Below are 21,255 nucleotides of genomic sequence, written 5' to 3' on the forward strand. Positions count from 1 at the left end.
CACACAGCTTTTGGCTTCACAAGATGTGAACTGATGGACTGGAGTCGTGTGGATTATTGTGATGTTTTTATCAGCTGTTTGGACTCTCATTCGGACGGCACCCATTCACTGCAGAGCATCCACTGGTGAGCAAGTGATGTAATACTAAATTACTCATAATCTGTTCAGATGAAGAAGAAAAAAATCATCTACATCTCGGCTGGCCTGAGAGTGAGTAAATTTTCAGCAAATTTTAATTTTTTGGGTATATGTATGTTTAAATCAAGATGCTACTGTATAAACATTTTCTTGAGATTTTTAAGCATTGTGATCTTGTTTTTTATTTGAGTACTTTATGACTGATTCCAAATCATGCATCGCCGACTAGCAATCCAGCAGCATTCCTTTGGGATTTCATTTAGATTACATTTACATTTAATCATTTAGCAGATGCTTTTATTCAAAGCGACTTACAAATGAGGGCACAGAAGCAATCAAACCAACAAATGGGAAACAATATAAGTGCTGTGACAAGTCTCGGTTACACACAACAAGGGTTTTTGTTTTGTTTTTTATAATATATAGAAGGAATAGAAAAGTAGAACAGAAATGGAATAGATAGAGCTAGTGTTATAGGGTCAAGTTATAATTTTTTATTATAATTAAAAGTAGATAATAGAAAAAGTACAGAGAACATTAGTGTTAGAGGGTCATGACAACATTCCTTCCTGGCATTTCCTCAGGTTTCTGCGCTGTGATGTAGAAAATAACCATCTCAATAGATTGACCTCCAACCCAGCAGACTCATATGGCACAGACAGCTGTGAAAATCCACAGATGAGGTTAGCTTCAGGTTCAATCAAACTTCAGCGTACCTTAGGCTCAAAAGAAAGTTCTAAGTTCAGTCTGTACTGGAAAAGTCAATTGTTGTGTGGGTTTAGAGGTAAAGCAAACACATCGGCGAGGGATTCTGGTGTTTTGAATATAATACATTCTTATGTTCTTCAAACTGTTATTTAATGACTGGGGCATGTTAGAGGTTATTTAACAAAATTAAATAAAAATGCAGCTTTGGGTAGGAAAATATAAATAAACTACTAGTCTACATTTTTTTTCAGCAAGGATGCATTAAACTGTTCAGAAGTGACAATAAAGACTTTTATGATGTTACAAAAGATTCTATTTCCAATAAACGTTGTTCTTTCGAAAGAACATCAAAATATGAAGCAGGACAACTTTTTTCAACATTGATAATAATCATAAATGTTTCTTGAGCAGCAAATCAGCATATTAGAATGATTTCTGAAGATCATGTGACACTGAAGACTGGAGTAATGATGCTGAAAATTGTAAAATATATTCAAATCGAAAACATCAATTTTAAATTGTAATGATATTTAACAATATTACTGCCTTGATGAGCATAAGAAATTTCTGGTAAGGTTGTGTACCAGCATGATACATGCCCAAAACTGATGTTCAAAAAACATTACTTCTGTTAATAAACCTTCACTCTGAACCCATATTTCATATAGAAATGATCATTTACAATCATGATTCAGTTTTAAACTGTAACTGGCATTACATGGATCAGTAGAGGGAGCTGCTGTCATGTCCAATGACTGTCCCAAAACCTGATGAGCTGCCTACAGCCAGGCCACATTTGAAGCCTGTCCCAATATGATACAAAGACTGTTCCAAATTCACTTGGCCATATTTGAAGGCAGCATTGCAAAAGTAATCCCAGAAGCAGTTCTGTGAAAAAAAATAAATAAATAAAAAATAGTGCAGAAAAAAATTGGAAATGTGTTATTTGCCAACATGTGTTATTTGAATAACTAGAGTAGTATAATTAAAATTATAATTAATATAATTAGAGTAGCTATTTTGCCTTTGGTCAAGCAGCATACTAATGCCAAAGTCTATTGTGTTGCCCATGTAGACAGTAGACTGCAAGGGTTTAGAACAGAGCCAGAGTGTTTTATTAGACAGATCTCACCTGACCCTCGGTTTGATTTTCGCTTTAATCAAGCTGAGTCTATGTCGCTTTAGGCTGACTAGTTTGACAGTTAAATTTGGGTTAATAAAAACAGTAAAGGTGCTGCCATCTATTGTTTAGAAATATATACACAATCTAAACACTGCATACGTTCTACATATCAGCACCTTTGTCTTTTATAAGTGAAATTATTTAATAATTAAAATATCAATATTGAAATATTAAAACCTTGCATTTAAAAAAAAAACCTTGCAAAAAATTGGTTGTCCTGACCAGCTTATTGTACAACTCCGAAGTAATATATATATATATATATATATATATATATATATATATATATATATATATATATATATATATATATATATATATATATACGATTTATGAACCACTCTGAAGTGAAGTAAACAGTAAAACTATTTACAAACAGATAAAAATAACTGGAAGTTATAACATTTAAATTACAAATGGCCTTGCCCAATCTTACGCTAAAAATAAGGTGTATAGTTACATAAGCAAGGTATACGAACCAACTGAATGACAATTAACAAATGTTCTATGTTTTACGTTTTTCAACCATGTTACAGAATTTTCAACCAAAGTCGTCTCATTTTAAGCAATTCATTAACTTAAATCCAGTCCTGCTGTTATTTCAGCGTGATATTATTATTGTTATATGCTTATTCAATTTTCAACATTATGAATAAAATGTCTACCTTCAATGCATGCCATTTAATTGGATAAAAAAAAAAACGAGTACAGTAGTTTTCTAGTGAATCAAGCCTATACAGTTTGAGATCCAGTGGGATTGTAAAAATGATCACATTGCTCAGGGTCAACTACATAAAAAGCCTTAATTTTTAGGTCAAAACTGCTCATTAACTACTGTATACATTATTATTAAGCATAAAACTCACCAAAATTGTTTCATTTCTCATAGTCCACTAACTTTACTTACGTGTTGGCAGAAGGTTTCATGATGCTGGCCAAACTACATAAGCACTAGGCTTTAGGTTTCTCTGACAGGAACCCTGAGAAGTTGATAATGAACATCACACATAGCACATAGTCCTTTCAAAGTCTTTGCATTCTCACAGACACATTTATCTTAATGTGTGTGTGTGTGTGTGTGTGTGTGTGTGTGTGTGTGTGTGTGTGTGTGTGTGTGTGTGTGTGTGTGTGTGTGTGTGTGACCTTTAACCCGTCTGCTCTCAGTCGAGTTTCCACTGGTTGGGAAGGTGTCTGTACAAAGTCTGCGTCATAGTAAGAAATAATTTCCATAATGAATATCACCCTATTCAGTCTTCCAAGGCTCCACTGCAGACAGTGTTCAGGGTCACTCGGTCTGTTGAATCATGAACGTTGCTGAAAATGTTACATTCAGTGCACTGACAGTATGATAAATGACAAAAGACATCATCTGGATGAAAGGCTACTGTTTAATTGAATTAAAACAAACACTCCTGTTGGTCCGGATGGGACTTGATCCTAGTTACATCACTGGACTCAGTCAGAGACGAGTATGTGAGGCCATACACAGACAAGAATCAATACATGCAGGCAGCTGCTGATGTAAATGTCCATATAATAAATATATGTGCTTTTTCATAATTCTGGGGCCAAGCATTAAATTATGAAAAAGGAAGAAAAAGTCTATTTTAATATATATTTTTATTTCATATGTACATGATTTTTTTTTCTCATCAGCAAAAGACGTCTTCCCTGTCCTACAAAAGTGAAAGAAAGAGTAAAATTAGTAATAACAAAATAACATATGGCATATCAGTTGAGCTGCATATTAATGCACTAAGTTGCTTTGAATCAAGGATATCATCATTAACTAAAACTTAACTAAAATAAAAAAAGTATTATTTTAGCTAGTTGCCAAGGTAACATTTCTATTTAAAGTTGAAGTACTAAAATAACTACAACTAAATAAACAAAAACAAAAATGTATAAATAATAAAGACATTCAAAAAACCCTCTAAAAAAAATAATAATAATTTAACTAAAGTGAAACTAAACCGATAAAATCTAATTAAACATATTAAAACCATAAAAGTATATCAATTATACTAAAATAACACTGCTTTAAACTGTTATTGAACTATATTCCTTGGCAGAATATGTGTTTATTTGTCTTATTTTTTATAATAAAATTACATATTTACTGTACATACTTAACCATTGTAAAATGGGAGGAAAAAATTAAATAATAATTATTTATAATTATAAATAATAAAAATAAAAAGACAGCAGTGTTCCACAAATGTGTAAATAATAATAATAAAAAAACAATTGGAATAAACTATTCTTCTGCCAACAAACAGTATATCAACTTGCTGCATTAAAATATGATTCAACTGATACACTGTTGCAGCATATACTTTTTATAATAGGTTTGAAAGTGGCTTAATAGAACTGATGTTAGAGCTGGAACATTCTGGAATGAGTTCTCACCTTTTGAGAGGGATCCCACATTTTTTTATTCCTTATTTGGGACTAGAGCGCATGCAAAGAGGAAGAACAAGGAACAGGTGTCAGTCGGCCTGAAATAGTTCTAACACTCCAGTCAACATAAACTCTGTCTTGCTGTGTGTTTTCTGTGGTGAGATTTAGCAGTAATGTAATTTAGTCTTTTCGGTGGTACACGTATAGAATCATAACGAGTTTTATTTATGGGGAGTTGCAACTCAGACACTTCCAGCAGCAGGGGCCACAATCTCCAAGATTAGAGTTCCCCATGTAAGGTCAGGCTCAGGGGGGAAGACAGATGTCTCGTCAAGACCCAAATAGATGGAGAACCAAATCTCTTTTTTGCAATCCAAAGCTCCTTCTTCAAAGCAAAACTCAAAACTGTTCTTTTGTGGTACATTATTTGTGACAGTAAAGACAATATAGAGTTGAACATTAACATGCCCAGAGATGTAAAAAGTGCAGAGAAAATATACTCAAGTTGAAGTATTATTTAATTAATTACTTCTTTAAATTTCATTTTACATACATACATATATATATATATATATATATATATATATATATATATATATATATATATATATATATATATATATATATCTTTTTCTTTCAAAAAATACTTCCTGACCACAAACTTTTGAACAGTAGTGTAATTCTTAAATACAGCAATGAAGTCAAATTACTCTGGAGCTACATCTTAAAACAGAGACTGACCTGTATGAATGTGGGTGTTGAACTTATTTCTTATCAGCATCAGCAATCACAGGCTCTGTCAGGAACCAAAGCAAGAACGCAGTTCAGTCCACTGGCTTTCAGAACATTATGTGTGGGATAAATGTCTGTAAAGCTATCACCCAAACAAACACGCATGTTAACCGTCCAGCAACACTTGAGTTTTATCTCAGACGTGTGCGAATTCTGTTCTGTCTGACATGTTCATCTTGTCTGCTTTCAAAAGTCTGTAAATCATTTTATAATAATAATAAATCTGTCTGAGCCAGTAAAGAGACATGATAACTTGACAAACATAAAAAGAGGTCTCAGATTGGGTTAAGCTTTTTGTATTAACACAGCTCAGGATGGATTACACTGATATTAAACGTCAATAAAGCAATGCTTCATTTGATTACTTAGGCATGGGAATGAACCCAATTATACAAGCCTGTTTATTACACACTGAAGATCATTACAGTATTATCTGATATACCCAGACATCTATTTTAAATGCATCAGTCAAACATGTCTGCATGATGTTAAATTAATCTAAATGTGGAATTGACTAAATCTACACTTACAAAGAGCAGATTTTAAATGTACATTCTGCTAATGGATCATAATTCAGCCACAACTCTTCTAGCCATTCATAATTACTTATAGAAAATGATTTCACAGCCATTGCACTCCTAAAGAATAAGTCAAACCCATGAAATATCAATTAGATTAAGCATTCAGTCTCTATTGAAATTTTCCTTACTATTTTGGGCTTTGAAATCAGTCTTAAAATTCCACTATAGTTAAACGAGACTGACAAACTCATCATGACTGCAATTTATTTTTTGCATGTTCAAAAAAGACCAAAGGCCTAAAAGCACACTAAATTAAATTCTACGATAATCACTTACGTTTAACCTCCAGTTTGCAGGTAACCAAGGCCTCTCCGTGCTCATTCTTGGCCCTGCAGGTGTAGACGCCACCGTCAAAGTTGCCGGGCTTGCGGATCTCTAGGGAGCAGATGCCCTGGTTGTTGATTTGCCTGAACTTGGGGTCGTCACCAATAATCATCTGATTCTTCATCCACTCGACCTTGGGCTGCAAAGAAGCCAGAAAACACAATAAAAACATCACATCTGCAGTCAATAACTGGTGAAAAGATGGACGAAGAAACTGCAAAGAGCCATTTCACAAAAATAAACTTTTATCCACACCGGCCAATGGTACACTTTTAAAAATAATGGTTCCTTTTCGCCATACATGGTTCGATGACAAACCTTTAACATCCATACATTCATTTTACAAAAGGTTCTTTATAGAGGAAACAGGTTCTTTTGATTATTAAAATATATAAGAAAAAAACTGTTGTTTAAAGAACTGTTCTCTGAAAGGTTCTATATAGAACCAAAAATAGTGGTTTTATGGCACTGAAGCAGAAAAAAAAACACATTTTGGAACATTTTCAGCTTTTTAAGAGTGCAGGAGAATTGGGAACAATTTTGTTTTGGTGGCTTAATGTGAAAATATTTCATATATGTGATATCTGATAATAAAAACTAGGCATCCCAGATAAACATTCCATTTAGCTAAAAGATAAACAACAATATAACATGCATTATGTCACATTTCCTTATAAACCCACCAAAGCCATTTTGACTTGCATTTGTTGCTTGGTGAACATTCTTTTTGGACACTTTCACTAATGCATCTGTTTGATCCCAGTGTCATGGCCTCCTCATATCGGTGTTTGGAAGCTCATCCTGTCATAGTAGGAATCCCACTTATCCAGCTCACACTGTCCATCGTCATGTTATCATTCCCCTCTAGAAGTTGCACTATCTCTGGTGGCATGTTAGTGGCGGATTCCTACTCTCTGTTCTTGATGGATTAAGTGATGATTATTGGACAGACTTCATTACAAAATACCCATCAGCACCATTTTTACAATAATTTAACACATTAGTGAATTGCATGAGGCTGGGCTGCTCATAATGATCAATGGACACAGCAGTCAGAGGTCATTTATACCTGGCAGGATTCCACTGATCTGATCCAAAGTCGACTGCACTGAAAAGATCCAGCGGCCGTTTTGCGACAAAATCTCTCAAATAACATTGCAACATAGCATTTATAACACTAATTAATTTGTCAGGGACAACCGCAGACTAACCAATCAATCAACCAACCGGTGTATTAAAACAAGGGCATTAAACTTTACCAGTTGCATGCAACTTAAAAAATAACCATCTAATTGTAAACATATATACATATAGTATGCAATACATGCACAAAATGGGACATCTGCAGCATGTTAAACGTGCATTGAAGATCAATTCATTTAGATCAAATAAAATAACCATTAGCCTTCTACTTTAATCACTTATTTTAGTTCAACTAGTATGAAACCACTTTTTTGGTAGTTAACACGCTTTTTTTGTCAACATCAGAGTTTTAGGTTAAAGATGAAATTTAGCTGTGTCCAAAATCGAATGCTTCTCTACTATATAGCATGTGAAAAACAGGATGCCACAAGAGTAGTATGTCTGAATGCACAGTATTCATAAAACAGTAGGAATAAAATAACCGGATAGCCTACTATTTCCACCAACATTCGATGGACACTTCACTCTGAAAATCACCACTAATTGCTTTAGCAACTACTCAGCTAAAAAAAATACATTCTAAGAGCATTTTGCTAATGCTCTCATTAAGTTATGAAAACATTATTTCCAAATGTTCTCTGAATGTTCAAAATATTTTTTTTATGTGAATGAGACAACATTAAGGGAATGTTTTATTTTATAATTTTGCAAACATTGTAGTAGGGCTGCCCCCTAATAGTCGACTAACCTCGACCTCAAATATGGCTTATCATCTAAAATATGTAAGCAGTAGCAACTTTACATGGCCGCTCAATCAAATGTTAACCTAGAAATATGTGCGCTATTCAAGTGTCTGTGCGGAGTCTGAAAGCTGAACAGTAATGCGCTCACAGCATGACAGATGCTCACTTGCTCTTAAAATACTCCGTCATTTTGGTCATACTATAAGAGTAAGAGTTAAGAGTAATAGATATTTCAAATCTGTAAAGCCTCTATGTTTATTTGTGTGCCCTTACTATAACAACAAAACATTGCGCTTTTGTAAAATAATGAAAGCAAATAGGATGCGCTTTCTACCGTCTCGGCCTCTGTGAAATTGAATGCGAAACTCCAAGTATAGCCTACTTGCCTTTTCAAACATGAAATATATATATAGAGAGAGTGAAAGGTCTACTTTCAAATTAAACAATTCAAATCTGAATATATATATATATATTCTCAGATTATGTAATCCATATGAAACTTGAATGCAAGAAACAAATGCATCAACTACTGTGGAGATGACAAGTTACTGTCGCCGAATACATCTCGCCGAAATCACAGAAAACACTAGTTTATCAATAGATTATTAATCTGACTGTTTTTCCCTGACACATTCATCATCATCATTACTTCTGACGATGTGCTGTGACAAGCTTTATGTGTGCACTTGTGCACTTATTAGCCTATGTAGGCAATTAAAGGCTCATTGGCATGATTTAAATGGTTTATTAATAAACATGCAATTAGTCGACTAAAACTTAAGATGAACGACTACTATTCAACCAGAAAAATCTTTAGTCGAGGGCAGCCCTACATTATAGCAATGCTACTTTTGAATGTTCTTTGAACCATCTAAACTAACAAGTAGTAACATTTAAAAAAAATTAGCTAAACATCCAACAAGAATATTTCAGAAAAATATTCCATAACCAATGTATAAATGATGTTTATGTTATTAAAGACTAGATAATGTTATTAAAGACTAGATAACTCTGAATGAACGTTCTATTAACATTACTGGACAAATGTTTGTTTAGAACTTTGAGAATCCTGAACACTGGTCCTGCTTATGGCTGCATGAGAAACCATGTACCTTAGGGAATCCCCTAACGGAGCAAAGCAGCTTGGCGTTATAGCCAACAGTAGTGGAGCGGTCTGCCAGGGGGGTGGTGAATTTGGGTGCCTGGCTGAAGTCGTGTTCCTTGTACTCTGGAGGCTTGTAGTCAATGCCTAAAAACACATAATGAAGATCAGTGAAGTAAGAATAAGAAGAATAACCATTGGATGACTGACAAACCCTGTAAGACTCTCTCAGAAGGCAAATGCATTCCTGCAGCTCAAACAGCAGAGCATGACGCCAACAATGCAAAACTATTTGTAAACTGAATGCAAGTCACATGGGAAAAAAGCATCCACTAAACGCATACTGCTTGCAAATTTGAACATTAAAGCGATTTTAACACATTTGAGCTTGAACGGACAAATACATGCAAGTATCCTTGAAAACAGTCAGTTATGTCTTAAGTGAACTTAAACAATTGAGAAAGAAATCGGATGTGTATCAATATATTAGACCCATGAATTGTGTTTAAAGTGACCGTGCCCATTGGCACTGATAGCCTTGCAGGAAACATGCTACGAGCATCCTGAGTTTGTGGATCTTTTCCCTCTCTCCCTCCCACTTTGCTTCCTGTCATTACACTGTCCCATCTAAATAAAGGCAAAAAAGTGACTGCACTTAATTTACCAGCAGCTGTCACTTTCCTTCTTGATTACAAATTAAATAAATAAATAAAAATAACAGTTTCTGTACTTGAACACCTACAAATCTAAAACCCTAAAGCATCTTTAATTTGTATCTTTGTTCTGTTTATTTATTTGTGGCTAGTAGCTTTTGTGGTGATATTAATATTGGAATCGAGAACTGTAAAATTTAACTGGTAGCTAAAAATTTGCCATCATATAAGCTTATTTATTAGAATACAAGATAACATGGGTCAAAAACAATGATAACAACAATGATAATAACAATTTGAACCACTGGTCCGACTGCGCCAGTAGAAAACATCCCATATATACATATGCAGAAAAGCTGGTTCACCTGTCTTCTGGATGGTGGCTGATGTCTTTGTAACGGTGGCTTCTTGACTGATTCCACACTTGTTCTCAGTGAAGACTCTGAAGATGTAGGTGTTACCCATGATCAGGTCTGAAACAGTGGCATTCATTCTGTGATAATGCTCCAGTACTGTGAACCAGTCCTGTGGAGAGACAGCAGCACAGCTCAGTAAGCTCCAGACACATAATTAATTAGATAATTTGGTTGACTAGTGCCACCGAAAGGAACAGCATGAATAAACATAGTTTTACAAACCTGCCTCCCCTCCATCAACCATTGATACAACAAACACATAGTTGTCTATGTCAAAAATTATAATGTGAGAGAATGAAACTAAGAATGGCACAGTTATAACTGTTTATGCATGTTGAGTTTGGATAGTAAAAATTATTTTAACACCAAGAAATACTTAAGCTCCAATATATCTTGGCTTTTACAGGCACTTTTGAGAATACCAAGAATACCACATCCAAACAAACATGGCACTGTCATGGTAAATGTCCCAAAAAAAAATGCTATGACAATGGCACCATGTTCGAAAAATCACAGTGATCCCATGGTGTTTTTTTTGTAAATGTCATAATTTTTGAAAGAGCTTCTACCCCTGTTTTTTTGTCAGCCTTTTGGACGGTGTATCCAGTGATTGTTGTGTTTCCATTATCCTTGGGCTCGGTCCATTCCAGAGCAACATTGAAACCCCAGGTGTCCACGATCTTGACGCTGGCTGGAGGTCCAGGCAACTCTGGTGATCAGGTCAACAAGACAATCGTTAAAAAAACAAAAAATAAACAATATAAATCAGGTTCCACGATGTGTACGAACACCTACCAACAATCTGCAGAGTCAACTGGGCTTTGTCCTCAAAGCTGTCCACTTTCACACACATCTCATACACGCCGGAGTCGGCTCTCTCGGAGGCACGGATGAAGAAGATGCTGTCCTTGTCGGTGTTGCGGATGTTAACCTTTTTAGTATCCACAGGCTGGCCATCCTTTGTCCATGACACAACAGGTTGTGGTTTGCCCTGCAGTTAAGAAAATATGAAAGGTATAGCTGCAAATTAATTTACAAAATCAACTTTTACCAGATTCATTGAAAACCCTCAGAATTGACTGACTGGTCTTCTTCTTCTTGCATATATTCTTTGTCCAATTAACTAATTTCCTTGTGAAAAAGAAGTGCGATTAATTGTTTACAATGTGCACTTATAGTGTACTTAAATCGTAAAAGGACATGAAAAAAATGTACTTGCAGATTACTTAATATTAATTAAATAAAAGTCTACTTAATTATTCTTAGCCTGAACCTACCCCTAAACCTAACCCTACCCCTAAACCTAACCCTACCCCATGTGGTTACCTTGTATTACCAGAACTTTCTTAGATAAATACACTGTAAGTACACTATAAGTACATGTAAGTACACGTACTGTAAAATAAAGTGCAACCAGAAAACACTTAAGCACATCTTTTAAAGGTACACTTTGAAATAATGCCAAATTAAAAGTTTTACTTTAAATCTTTAAAACTTTAAATCATTGTTTTAAAATATTTTCTCATGCACTTTGAATTAAAAGTTAAGTGTCCAAGAACATTACATTCAATTCGCATTTAGGTTCATTCTTTTAAACTGTATTATTTCCGTAATGAGTAATAAGTACTCTTTCTAAATATACACTAATATCCAGTGCAGCTTCCCATTTTAGTAGGAAAATTTTGGAACAGCACTCTATTTAAATATGAGTAGCATGTTAGTGTTACTGTATTATTCTAAATGTAAGTATTTTTATTCTGAATTTAGCCCAAAAACACTTCTGCCAAAAACAATGTAACCATTTTTTTTTTCTGTTCTATGAATAAGCAAGCAGGAGTTTACATGCATTTAAAAGAGTTTGGCTATAATCATGCATTGTCAAGAGATTACATACACTGAAGGGAATAACAAGGTTGATCTTCTCTCCAACATTTTTCACATAGCGCTGCCTCAGGTAACGTGGCAGACGGATTTTGGGACGATCTGCAGGGAGAAATAAAAAAGGTACATAATATGATTACATTGTACAGTATGCTTTTAAACAGTGTGATCAGGGTTATATATTCACTGAGATGTCAGTCATCACTGAAAGAAATCCTAGTCTTAAGAAAACTGACTTGCTGACCCAGGCTTCCAGAGCGCAAGCTAACTGTAATTTCATCCTGAGCTGCAGTTAGCCTGTCTCATCTTATGTTGGTTAACAGTCTACAGCAAAAAAATAAAACTAAACAAATAAAATTTGGGTATTAAAAAATTTTGCAAAACCATATGCAGAAGCACAGAAGTTGAAAATAGAAGGAAATCAAAGGCTAAAACAGTATGAGGAGTCATTTACACTAATACAACTTGAACTAGCGACATGCTAATGGTGGCTCTGTTGAACTTGGACTCATCACGGCTTTAAATAGATCAGTCCTCTTACACCCCTGCCACTTATAACTTCTGATGTAAGACTTCAGTTACATTAAAACTGCTGAATCACAAATAATTCCAAAGGCTGCATCTTCAGAATCACAGTTTAACATTCATTTATAATGGATGCTAGTCAATGCTACAAAATAGGAAATCTTTTTTTTTTAGTAGTTAAATGGAATTAAAAACTTTTTCTTCTGAATTTTAATCAGCAATGCAATGCATATGAAAAGGTGAATTGGTCTCTAGAAAACTTTTTGAAGCATTAGCCGGATGCTAACTCTTACTTGCTACAGCATGCCTCTAAATAAACATAGTGAGCTAAAAAGTCTCATGGGGTAACTTTAGATGCTACTTGACTCCTTATGCAGTGTGAGAACATTTGGGAAATGTATCCCACCATACGACTCGACCCATTCACACTTGTCTCCATCGCTCTTAAAGGAAGTAGCTTGACACTGGTCCAGGCGGCTGGCTGTCAATGGCTTTGAAGCCATGTAAAACCTTGTTAATCCACAGCACTTACCAACTATTTTTCAAGGATATGCAACAGAGATTTTTCTTGTCGGAAAAGACAATTCATGACATGCCTCAGTGCATTGGAGGGAATGTAGAAAGAAGACCTTTAATCAGAGACCTGCCAAAATCCCCCCCACCACCCCTCTTTTGCGTAGACCGGATTCAAGTTACATTCCAATCCCGCTTGACTTTCCATTCTGCATTTATGATTTCTTTCTTTAGACGCCGGACACTTGTGCAGTGCAGTGACTGCAAGCATTCGTGACTGTGATAATGTGATAAAGTTTTTTTTAAATTATTATTAGTATTTATTTTTCATGTATTTTTATTTTAATAATTTCCTTTTTTTATTCGAGTGTGTGTGTGTGTGTAAGTACATAGGTGGGTGTTTAAGTATTTATACAGGTGTATATATACTACTTTTTAATTATCTTTTAAAAATAATAGTCAACACGGATATAATCCCAATAATTTGTTGGTGAGGGTCAAGGGATTAAATTAAATTAAATTTGTACTAAAACCAATATGAAAAACTTATCTAAAATCCTATCTAAAGCCATGCAACAACAGATTTTTTCTTCTTGAATTTAGTTTTTCTTTTTTTCTGGTGTTTTTGATGATGCTGTCTGATCTGCGCAGGTTTGTAAGGCAACACTGCTTCATGCTTGTCAGGTAGATGTATTTAGATTTATTTTTTCACAACTTGCAACCTCTCAGAGCCAATTAGGGGGCCCTGTAACACAGCATGAGCGGTGGGGTCGACGTGGTACTAATTTCACCCCTCGAGATAGCTCTGAGGTCTCGGATACTTGAGATTCGAGAGGTGGCCCCCTATCTTTAGCACAGCAATAGCTGGTTAACTCTACGTTCCAACATTTACAGTAGTTATGTTGAAGGAAAACTGGCTTCGATGCAGGGTGGAAAGAACGATCTGAAAATTGACAGGGTACACATTATGAAACATTTCTGCCTGGCACATAAACAATATTTTAATGGCACCACACTCATTTGGTGTCTACCTTAGCAATGCATAAAGCTTGTGGTTTTGCTCAGTCATTGTTTAATGTCACCAGTTGAACTTTTTTCTTTGGATTGTGGCCAAGCAAGATGAAACTGGAAAAAAATGTTAGGATTATTTTCCAAAAAAGGTAGTGGCTGTAAAATGCTGACTTACCCACAACCTCTCTGACCAGGACAGCGTCGGCCAGAGTGGCAGGAGGGCTGCGGCCGCCAGGGTTCACGGCCACCACCCTGATGTTCAGGCGGTCACCGGTGGTCTGGTTCTTAATGATGTAACGGCAGGACACAGTCAGCTCCTCGTTAGCGGCTTTCCAGTCATTAGCTAGGATGGAAAAATGTAAAATTAGACGCAATAACATCCAATGTGATTTGCATCCCAATAGCTATTGAAAAATTATCAACAAATTGTTGTTGAAAGGTGATATTAAAATAATAATACCTAATTATAGTAATACTTTTAATTTTTGTATTTTGTTGTATTTAAAAAATAAACAAAATCTGCAGTGTTAACCTTAGATTTGCATCACAAAAATGTATTTTTGATTAACTGTGAACATTCATTTTACAGCTTTTGGAATGCCAATATTTAAATAAAATGCATTATTTTTTTTTAAATATTATTATTAAAGTATTATTATTTTCAAAGTTAAAAAAGAAATACACATTTTGAAATGCATATTTAAATAATATATTTTTTTAATTATTATTTTTTAAATATATGACAAAAAATAAAAATCTGAGGTGTTTATCTAAGATTTGCATCCCACTAACAATCAAAAAAAGTATTGTTGATTAACTGTGTACTTTGCTTTAAAGCTTTCAGAATAGCAATTTTTTAAATAAAATTAATAAAATATTATTTAAAAATGTATATAAAATATTATTAAGGTATTATTTTAAAAGTAATAAAAATACACATTTTGAAATGCGTGAATTATTTAAATAAAAACAAACTATTAATAACTTTTAATAATTGTATTGCATTCCATTAATAATCGTAAAAATGGATTTCTAAATAATTTCAAATTAATTGTAAAGCTTTTGGAAGGGTGATATTTAAATAAAATTTGGTTTTAAAGTATTAATATTTTTTTTTAAATAAATTTGTGGAAAACAGTTTATGTTTTCCACAGCGTTTTCTGGAACAAATTGATATGTGATTGGATATTATTTTTTTTTTTGCATGTATTTGCACTTTTAACGGCTGTATCAGCAGTTTGAATGTACAGTATTTATGTGAGCGACTGACATGTGCACACCAGCCCTGTTCTTCTGCCGTCAGACTTCTAGACATGCCTCAATCCATATAGGGACACAACTGAGGTGGGTGTACATGTTGCTGTTGACATATTGGGGACAGGTGCAACTGAGAGCTTTGACCAGCCAATAAAATTCTAATGAACATTTCGCTGCGTTTAATTTAAGGTACGGTTTTGTGAGGTGGCATTTCAAGATGCAAATGAATGCAAGTGCTCAGCGGGCCACCGCAATGAAATGAAAAGGCTTTAGATTTAAGGCCTAATCCTCACTGAGGCCTTTATTATCCCAGTGTTTGAAACTGAAAGCAGCTGCCTTGCCATCCAGTCAGACGATGCATAAACAGGCAGTGCTTTTGATCTAAAAATCTAGTGTTATGCACAATTAGATTTGGATGTGTTTTGATGTCTGAACTTTTAAATTCACATCAGACTCACTTCCTTCCTTGCAGATTTCCACAGTGTATCCATCCAGACCAGAGTTTCCAATGGTGGCTGGTGGTCTCCATGAGATAGTGACGGTAGTGTCATTGACATCCTCAACTCCGAGCTCGAGAGGCTCACTGGTGGGCTCTGGAGACAAAAACACACATTTAATATTTCAACCTAAAATCAGGCACTAATGTTTCAATTGGAAATGACACAACGTAGGTGATCTGAAGCGGTTTTGATTCCCTCTGGGTTTACCTGCAGGTGGAGGAGGTGTAGGTGCTTTGATTTCCTCAGCAGGTGGAGCTTCAGCATCAGCTGGTGTTAAATAAGCAGGGCACATCAATAAAAGCGGCATATAATAGAGCTCCAAGCATTTGTTTAATCAAAAGTGATGGAATAATAGCTCAGGTCAGGTTTTGGCATAATCCAAGAAATGATCTCAGCAAACATAACTTCCAAATTCAGTACCTTTAATATAAAATTGGTGCATTTCTAAAGTTGTCTTTGTTAGAAAAAACAGCATTGATTGGTTTAGAAAGTCAACATGAAATCAGTACTGACACAATGAAATCAGGTATCAGGTTCGGTCAATGTTTTTTCATTGAATATGCTTTTTTCATGCATTTTGTCTTTCATGTTGACTGACTTTTTCAATACTGTGCAAATGCAGGGTGTCAAATAAATTCACAGTAGCTGTTTACTATTGGCTTACCACTGCTATTACCATTAGCGGAGCCTCAGCAGCGTTTGCAATGGCTTCTTATGCGATGTGGCCAGCAAATCATGTTTAAATGTTAGTATAATGTTAGAATGGACCAAATAATTGAGCCTTGACTTGCATGCACAAAATATATTTTTAAAAACAGAAACAAGTACAGACCGATACATCAAGCAATATTTGGTCATTTTGATTTTTTTTTTTTTAAGCATATTTAACCTTGTATAAACAATAAGAAATGAAATAATTTAATAATAGCACATAAGCTGTACACAAAATAATAAATATATAACTTATATTCATACACTTTAGTGCACATCTGATATTGTTTATGCTATCATTATTTCATTTAATATAAAGAATATTTCTAAAACCAACAATTCCCCTTAATCATACACTTACCTTGTGACTGGACTCACTAATTAAAACATCACAGTTGAATATTTATTACTTTCTTCATGCATTGTGTTAAAGCTCTCTGTGGGGCTGTAAATAGAGTTGTCTGCGTTTGCCACAAGCTCTAAATACCTCTGGCTTATAAGGCCTCAGTGGATATAGCTGGTGTTAAAATAATAATTGCACAGGTGGTGAAAAGCATGCGTTGCTTTTGTTAAAGAGCAGAACAGATTATCATGTGAATGATCACACATTACAGTGAAAGATTAAGTAACTGGGCTTCCGTAGAAGCTCATGTTAAGATTTATGCTCTTATGCATGTTATTCTGCACTCTTGTGAGAAGCCAATATATTGCCTATATACAACCTTGACAAAAAATCACCTTGTTAGCAACAGTTTCCAAGAAAAGAGCAGTTGTACCATAGTATTGCTACTGTTCTTTGCACTATACAGATAATTACCAGAAGTAATATTATATTTTAGAGGAAACTATGGCTAACATGGTATTTTTTAAAAAGTGTATTTTAATCTCAAAAGATCAAATAAATTAATTAATAAAAAGAGTTAAATATTAGGCATTTTCTTGGAAATCAAACACACAAAGTAGAGCAAAGCAGCAGAAGAGGTGTCGAGTAGGTCAGGGTGAACAGCTGGTTTGATCAGTGGAGTGTAGAAGCAGGGAGAGGTTAACAGGTGTCAGTGCTCACTGGTGTTCTTTTTTAAACCATCAGCTGTGGTCAGACGTTTTCCAAGTAGCTACCAAGAGTTCTTGGCTCCAGTAGAAATGTGCACTGAGTTCTCATGCATTAGAAGGTAATTATTAAATGACATAACATGCATGTTAATAGTGTCTGCTTGTTTGCATTTATTATTGCAAATGATGGAGTGGATCTTACAGAAGCAGGGTCATTATATTTCCCCAAAAAACACATGGTAAGAAACTATTTTGCATAAAGAAATTGACACTATTTTTTTGAACCTTTATGATTTTTTCTTTGCATGGTAACATGACAATTAAGCCTTTTTTCCCTTCTAATTCTTACTACACATAAATGTTCCCATCAGTGTGCTAAAAATAATGACTGTAAAGTACTTGAATGTACATCATAGCAGTATTTGCTGTACTCAATTATGATTCATCATCGTGACTGGATTATTCTCATTGGTATGCATGCAAATTATAATTTCTTTTTTTTTTTTTTACAATTTTGGATGAAATATTATTGATTTTCCTCTTAGAACAAGAAAAGCAATGTACAGTTCTTTCTAAGAGAGATTCGCCCAATAAAAATATCCATGCAGAATGCACTTGATACTCCATGAGTAGGTTGGGGTCTCCATACACACTCAGTACCTGCAGCTGGTTCGGCTGGTGGGGCTTCAGCAGGAGGTGCCTCCGCCGGGGCTCCTTCAGCTGGGGCAGCCTCCGCTGGAGCGGCTTCAGCGGGGGCAGGTTCAGCGGGTGCTGGTTCAGCAGGTGCGGGCTCAGGTGCGGGTGCGGGCTCGGGCGCTGGTTCGGGAGCGGGTGCTGGTGCGGGTTCCTCCTTCTTGGCGGCCTTAGCCGACTTCTTTATCGGGGCTGGTTTTGCTGGCATGCTTGTCCGCTTCAGGGATCCCTCTGACCTAGTAAGTCCTTCAGCTCAATCTGAAGGTTAGTCACCCCGGATTTATAGCCTAAGGCATGTGGTGCTGTTCAACTCCTCCCCTTGAGAGTTTCAAGTGACTAGTGAGGGAGCGAGCGGAGCTCTCAGCATCACAGTCACTTCAGCTGTATATATACACTCACAGTCGAGTGTCACTGCCGATAAGAAGCGTGCGAGTACTGAGGCTCTGGGGGAGGGGCATTTTAAGTACATACTAAACCGATTTCTCAGTACGTCTGCAAGATGTCTGTTAACGATCGCTTTATCTGGAAAGCATCTGCTGTGTACACACATCTGATAGATGTCTTTAAGATGTCAGTTTTACATACATTCTAAATCATAAACATCTTAAAGACATCTGATAAAGTTTATATGACATCTGACAGGAAACGTCCTATAGACCTGTTGCCGATGAGCAAACACTGTCTTGCAGTCAAACAGACGTCTCCGTGATGTACGTGTGCTATCAGGGTTAATACCACAAATGACAAAAGACTTCAACAGCATTTAAATTATTTAGTAAAGATAAAGTGTAGTAGACAGAGAAGTCTATTTGACATCTGCAAGACGTATTTTTTTTAGAGCATTTGCTCATCGGCAGTACGTCTAAAGGACGCTGTAGGAAAACTGATTCAATTGCACAAGGAAGACTTCAACACAATTTAAATGTTTTAGCACACAGTCAGTCAGACATATATGTTTGCTAAATATAAGCTCCACTCAGAAATCAGGTGGTTACTATAGCAATAGTATTCAGCAGTTTGTTTTAATTAATGCAAATGAATTAATTAATGAATCTAACAAAAGCATGGTCATATTTCATTAAAAATCATAAGATAATGAAGCAGCCTATAAATTAAACAGATTTAATTCCACAAATTACAAAGAACCTCAACAACACCTTTTAAATGTTTTTGTTAACAAATAAAATGTAGATTAGAAGTCAGATATATTTGCAAAAAAAAAAAAAAAAAAAAAAAAAAAAATTATAATAATTAAACAAAAAATTAAATAAAAATAAAAAACCGCTATACAGAGTGTTGGTAATCAAACAGTTGCTGGTAGCCACTGGCGCAAGCTACATTAAAGTGATTATTACGTTTTGAATATGGATATTTGTCTTACAAAAATGCATCAATTCGCTACAGGAGGCCTTTGTTCACCCCCTGGAGCCGTGTGAGAAACTTTTTTTTAAATGGATGGGCATGTTTTATTTCACTTCTTTTGGACTGATGCATGCAACACCCGCAGAGTGGCTTTAAACAGCTTGAAAGATCAAAGACAATTTTTAATATAACTCAGACTAAATTCGTCTGAAAGAAGAAAGTCATATACACCTATGATGCCTTAAGGGTGAGTAATTTATGGGCTAATTTTCCTTTTTAGGTGAACTAACCCTTTAAGCAGCCCAATGTCAGATGTACAAAACATAAGTAGGTCAACTTTATTTAATTACTTAATTACATATTTACATATAATTGTGTTAAAATCTATCTAGTCTGTCTTCCCACATGTCTGTAAACATTGACATTTGTGTGTCCCCATGACTTTCTTCAGGATGCTAAACTTAATCCAATTATTTGATAGATTTAACTCAGAACAATTAAAAATGCATTACATTTTTTTACTCTGTGTACTTTAACTCCAGCATGTGAAAACATAAGACACGACAAAGAACACAGTTAACGAACGTTGTGGTTTTATTATGACAGATGGACAACGTCTTGGTGGTCATACGAACATCCTAAGCATGGCAGTTTTCTTGTACTGGGCCACTCAGCACAAGTCTTCCTTACAAACCACATTTCTTAATGACATCATGTTTTTTCTTATATGATTGTTGTTGCAAATGCAGGGCCACGCTATGTACAATGTTTACATTTATAACGTTCTGTACAAAAAGGAACTGGAGTCTTACAAACAATCATTTGGGGGAAGAAGAAAGTAATATCATTCTTTTATACAACCCCAAATTAGGTAGAACATCTCCGTAATTCTGCTTCACACTAAGATGACATGCGTTTACGACATTTATAAACCCATTGCACATTTTTACTTACATCTTCTACCATCCTATGACCTTTTATGCAATAGTATTGGACTTTTGAATCAAAATCAAGCATTGCATGTGCAAGTGAGGGGACTATTCAGCAACTTCTCACCACTTTGATTCTGTAATAGCTTTATATTTTTCATTGGTCCTCTTTGAAACACTTTACATAAAACCAAACCACCTGATATTAAAGATCCATAGGTTCATTCACGAGTTGCCCAAACTCAACCCTGACCTCAAGACAGCACCATCAAGGCATACAATCACCCAAAGTCTTTATCCCATGGAGATCCTGACTCTGTTTAACACACATGACAAATTATTGCAATAATATACTGTAGTCTACATAAAAAGGTGCATTAAAGAGTGAAAACAGCAACAGAAGCAGACACAAACCAAAGCTTATGAGCGACAGACAGTGAAATCAGTGTAAAAATCCAGTTTTACCAGTCACCATCCATGTGCTGCCATTACAATTCCAGGACAGACAAAGTAGACAGTAAAAAGTTGCTGAATTGTCGTGTTAAATGGGACTTTGCACAACACAGCACAGCTATCACACGGTTACAGGCACAATAACCAGAATCATGATGCAGACAGTGTACAGTGGCTTTTCAAAACA

At 35.2% G+C, this 21,255-nt stretch overlaps 1 protein-coding gene across 3 annotated transcripts; it reads right to left on the reverse strand.

Moving 5' to 3' along the window:
• Positions 1 to 3,399: 3,399 nt before the first annotated feature.
• LOC109052162 (myosin-binding protein H-like) lies at positions 3,400 to 18,658 on the reverse strand. 3 transcript variants are annotated; one of them, XR_006160316.1, is made up of 13 exons: positions 18,292 to 18,658; positions 16,078 to 16,137; positions 15,829 to 15,963; positions 14,289 to 14,456; positions 12,078 to 12,166; positions 10,979 to 11,174; positions 10,753 to 10,892; positions 10,133 to 10,292; positions 9,125 to 9,261; positions 6,079 to 6,265; positions 5,171 to 5,225; positions 4,439 to 4,480; positions 3,400 to 3,705 (listed from the first exon to the last, which is right to left on the reverse strand). XR_006160316.1 is itself a non-coding variant. In XM_042759122.1 (11 exons), exons 1-11 carry the CDS (start codon positions 18,530 to 18,532, stop codon positions 5,194 to 5,196), a joined length of 1,545 nt encoding a protein of 514 aa, XP_042615056.1. In that variant the 5' UTR covers positions 18,533 to 18,658; the 3' UTR covers positions 5,167 to 5,193. The 3 variants fall into 3 exon arrangements, 1 of the variants encoding a protein (XP_042615056.1); XR_006160317.1 differs by lacking the exon at positions 16,078 to 16,137 and having other exon boundaries at positions 18,292 to 18,657; XM_042759122.1 differs by lacking the exons at positions 3,400 to 3,705; positions 4,439 to 4,480 and having other exon boundaries at positions 5,167 to 5,225.
• Between the last annotated feature and the right edge of the window lie 2,597 nt (positions 18,659 to 21,255).

This window comes from Cyprinus carpio, chromosome A6 (assembly GCF_018340385.1).
Source record: "Cyprinus carpio isolate SPL01 chromosome A6, ASM1834038v1, whole genome shotgun sequence".
In the NCBI taxonomy this organism is placed as follows: Eukaryota; Metazoa; Chordata; class Actinopteri; order Cypriniformes; family Cyprinidae; genus Cyprinus; species Cyprinus carpio.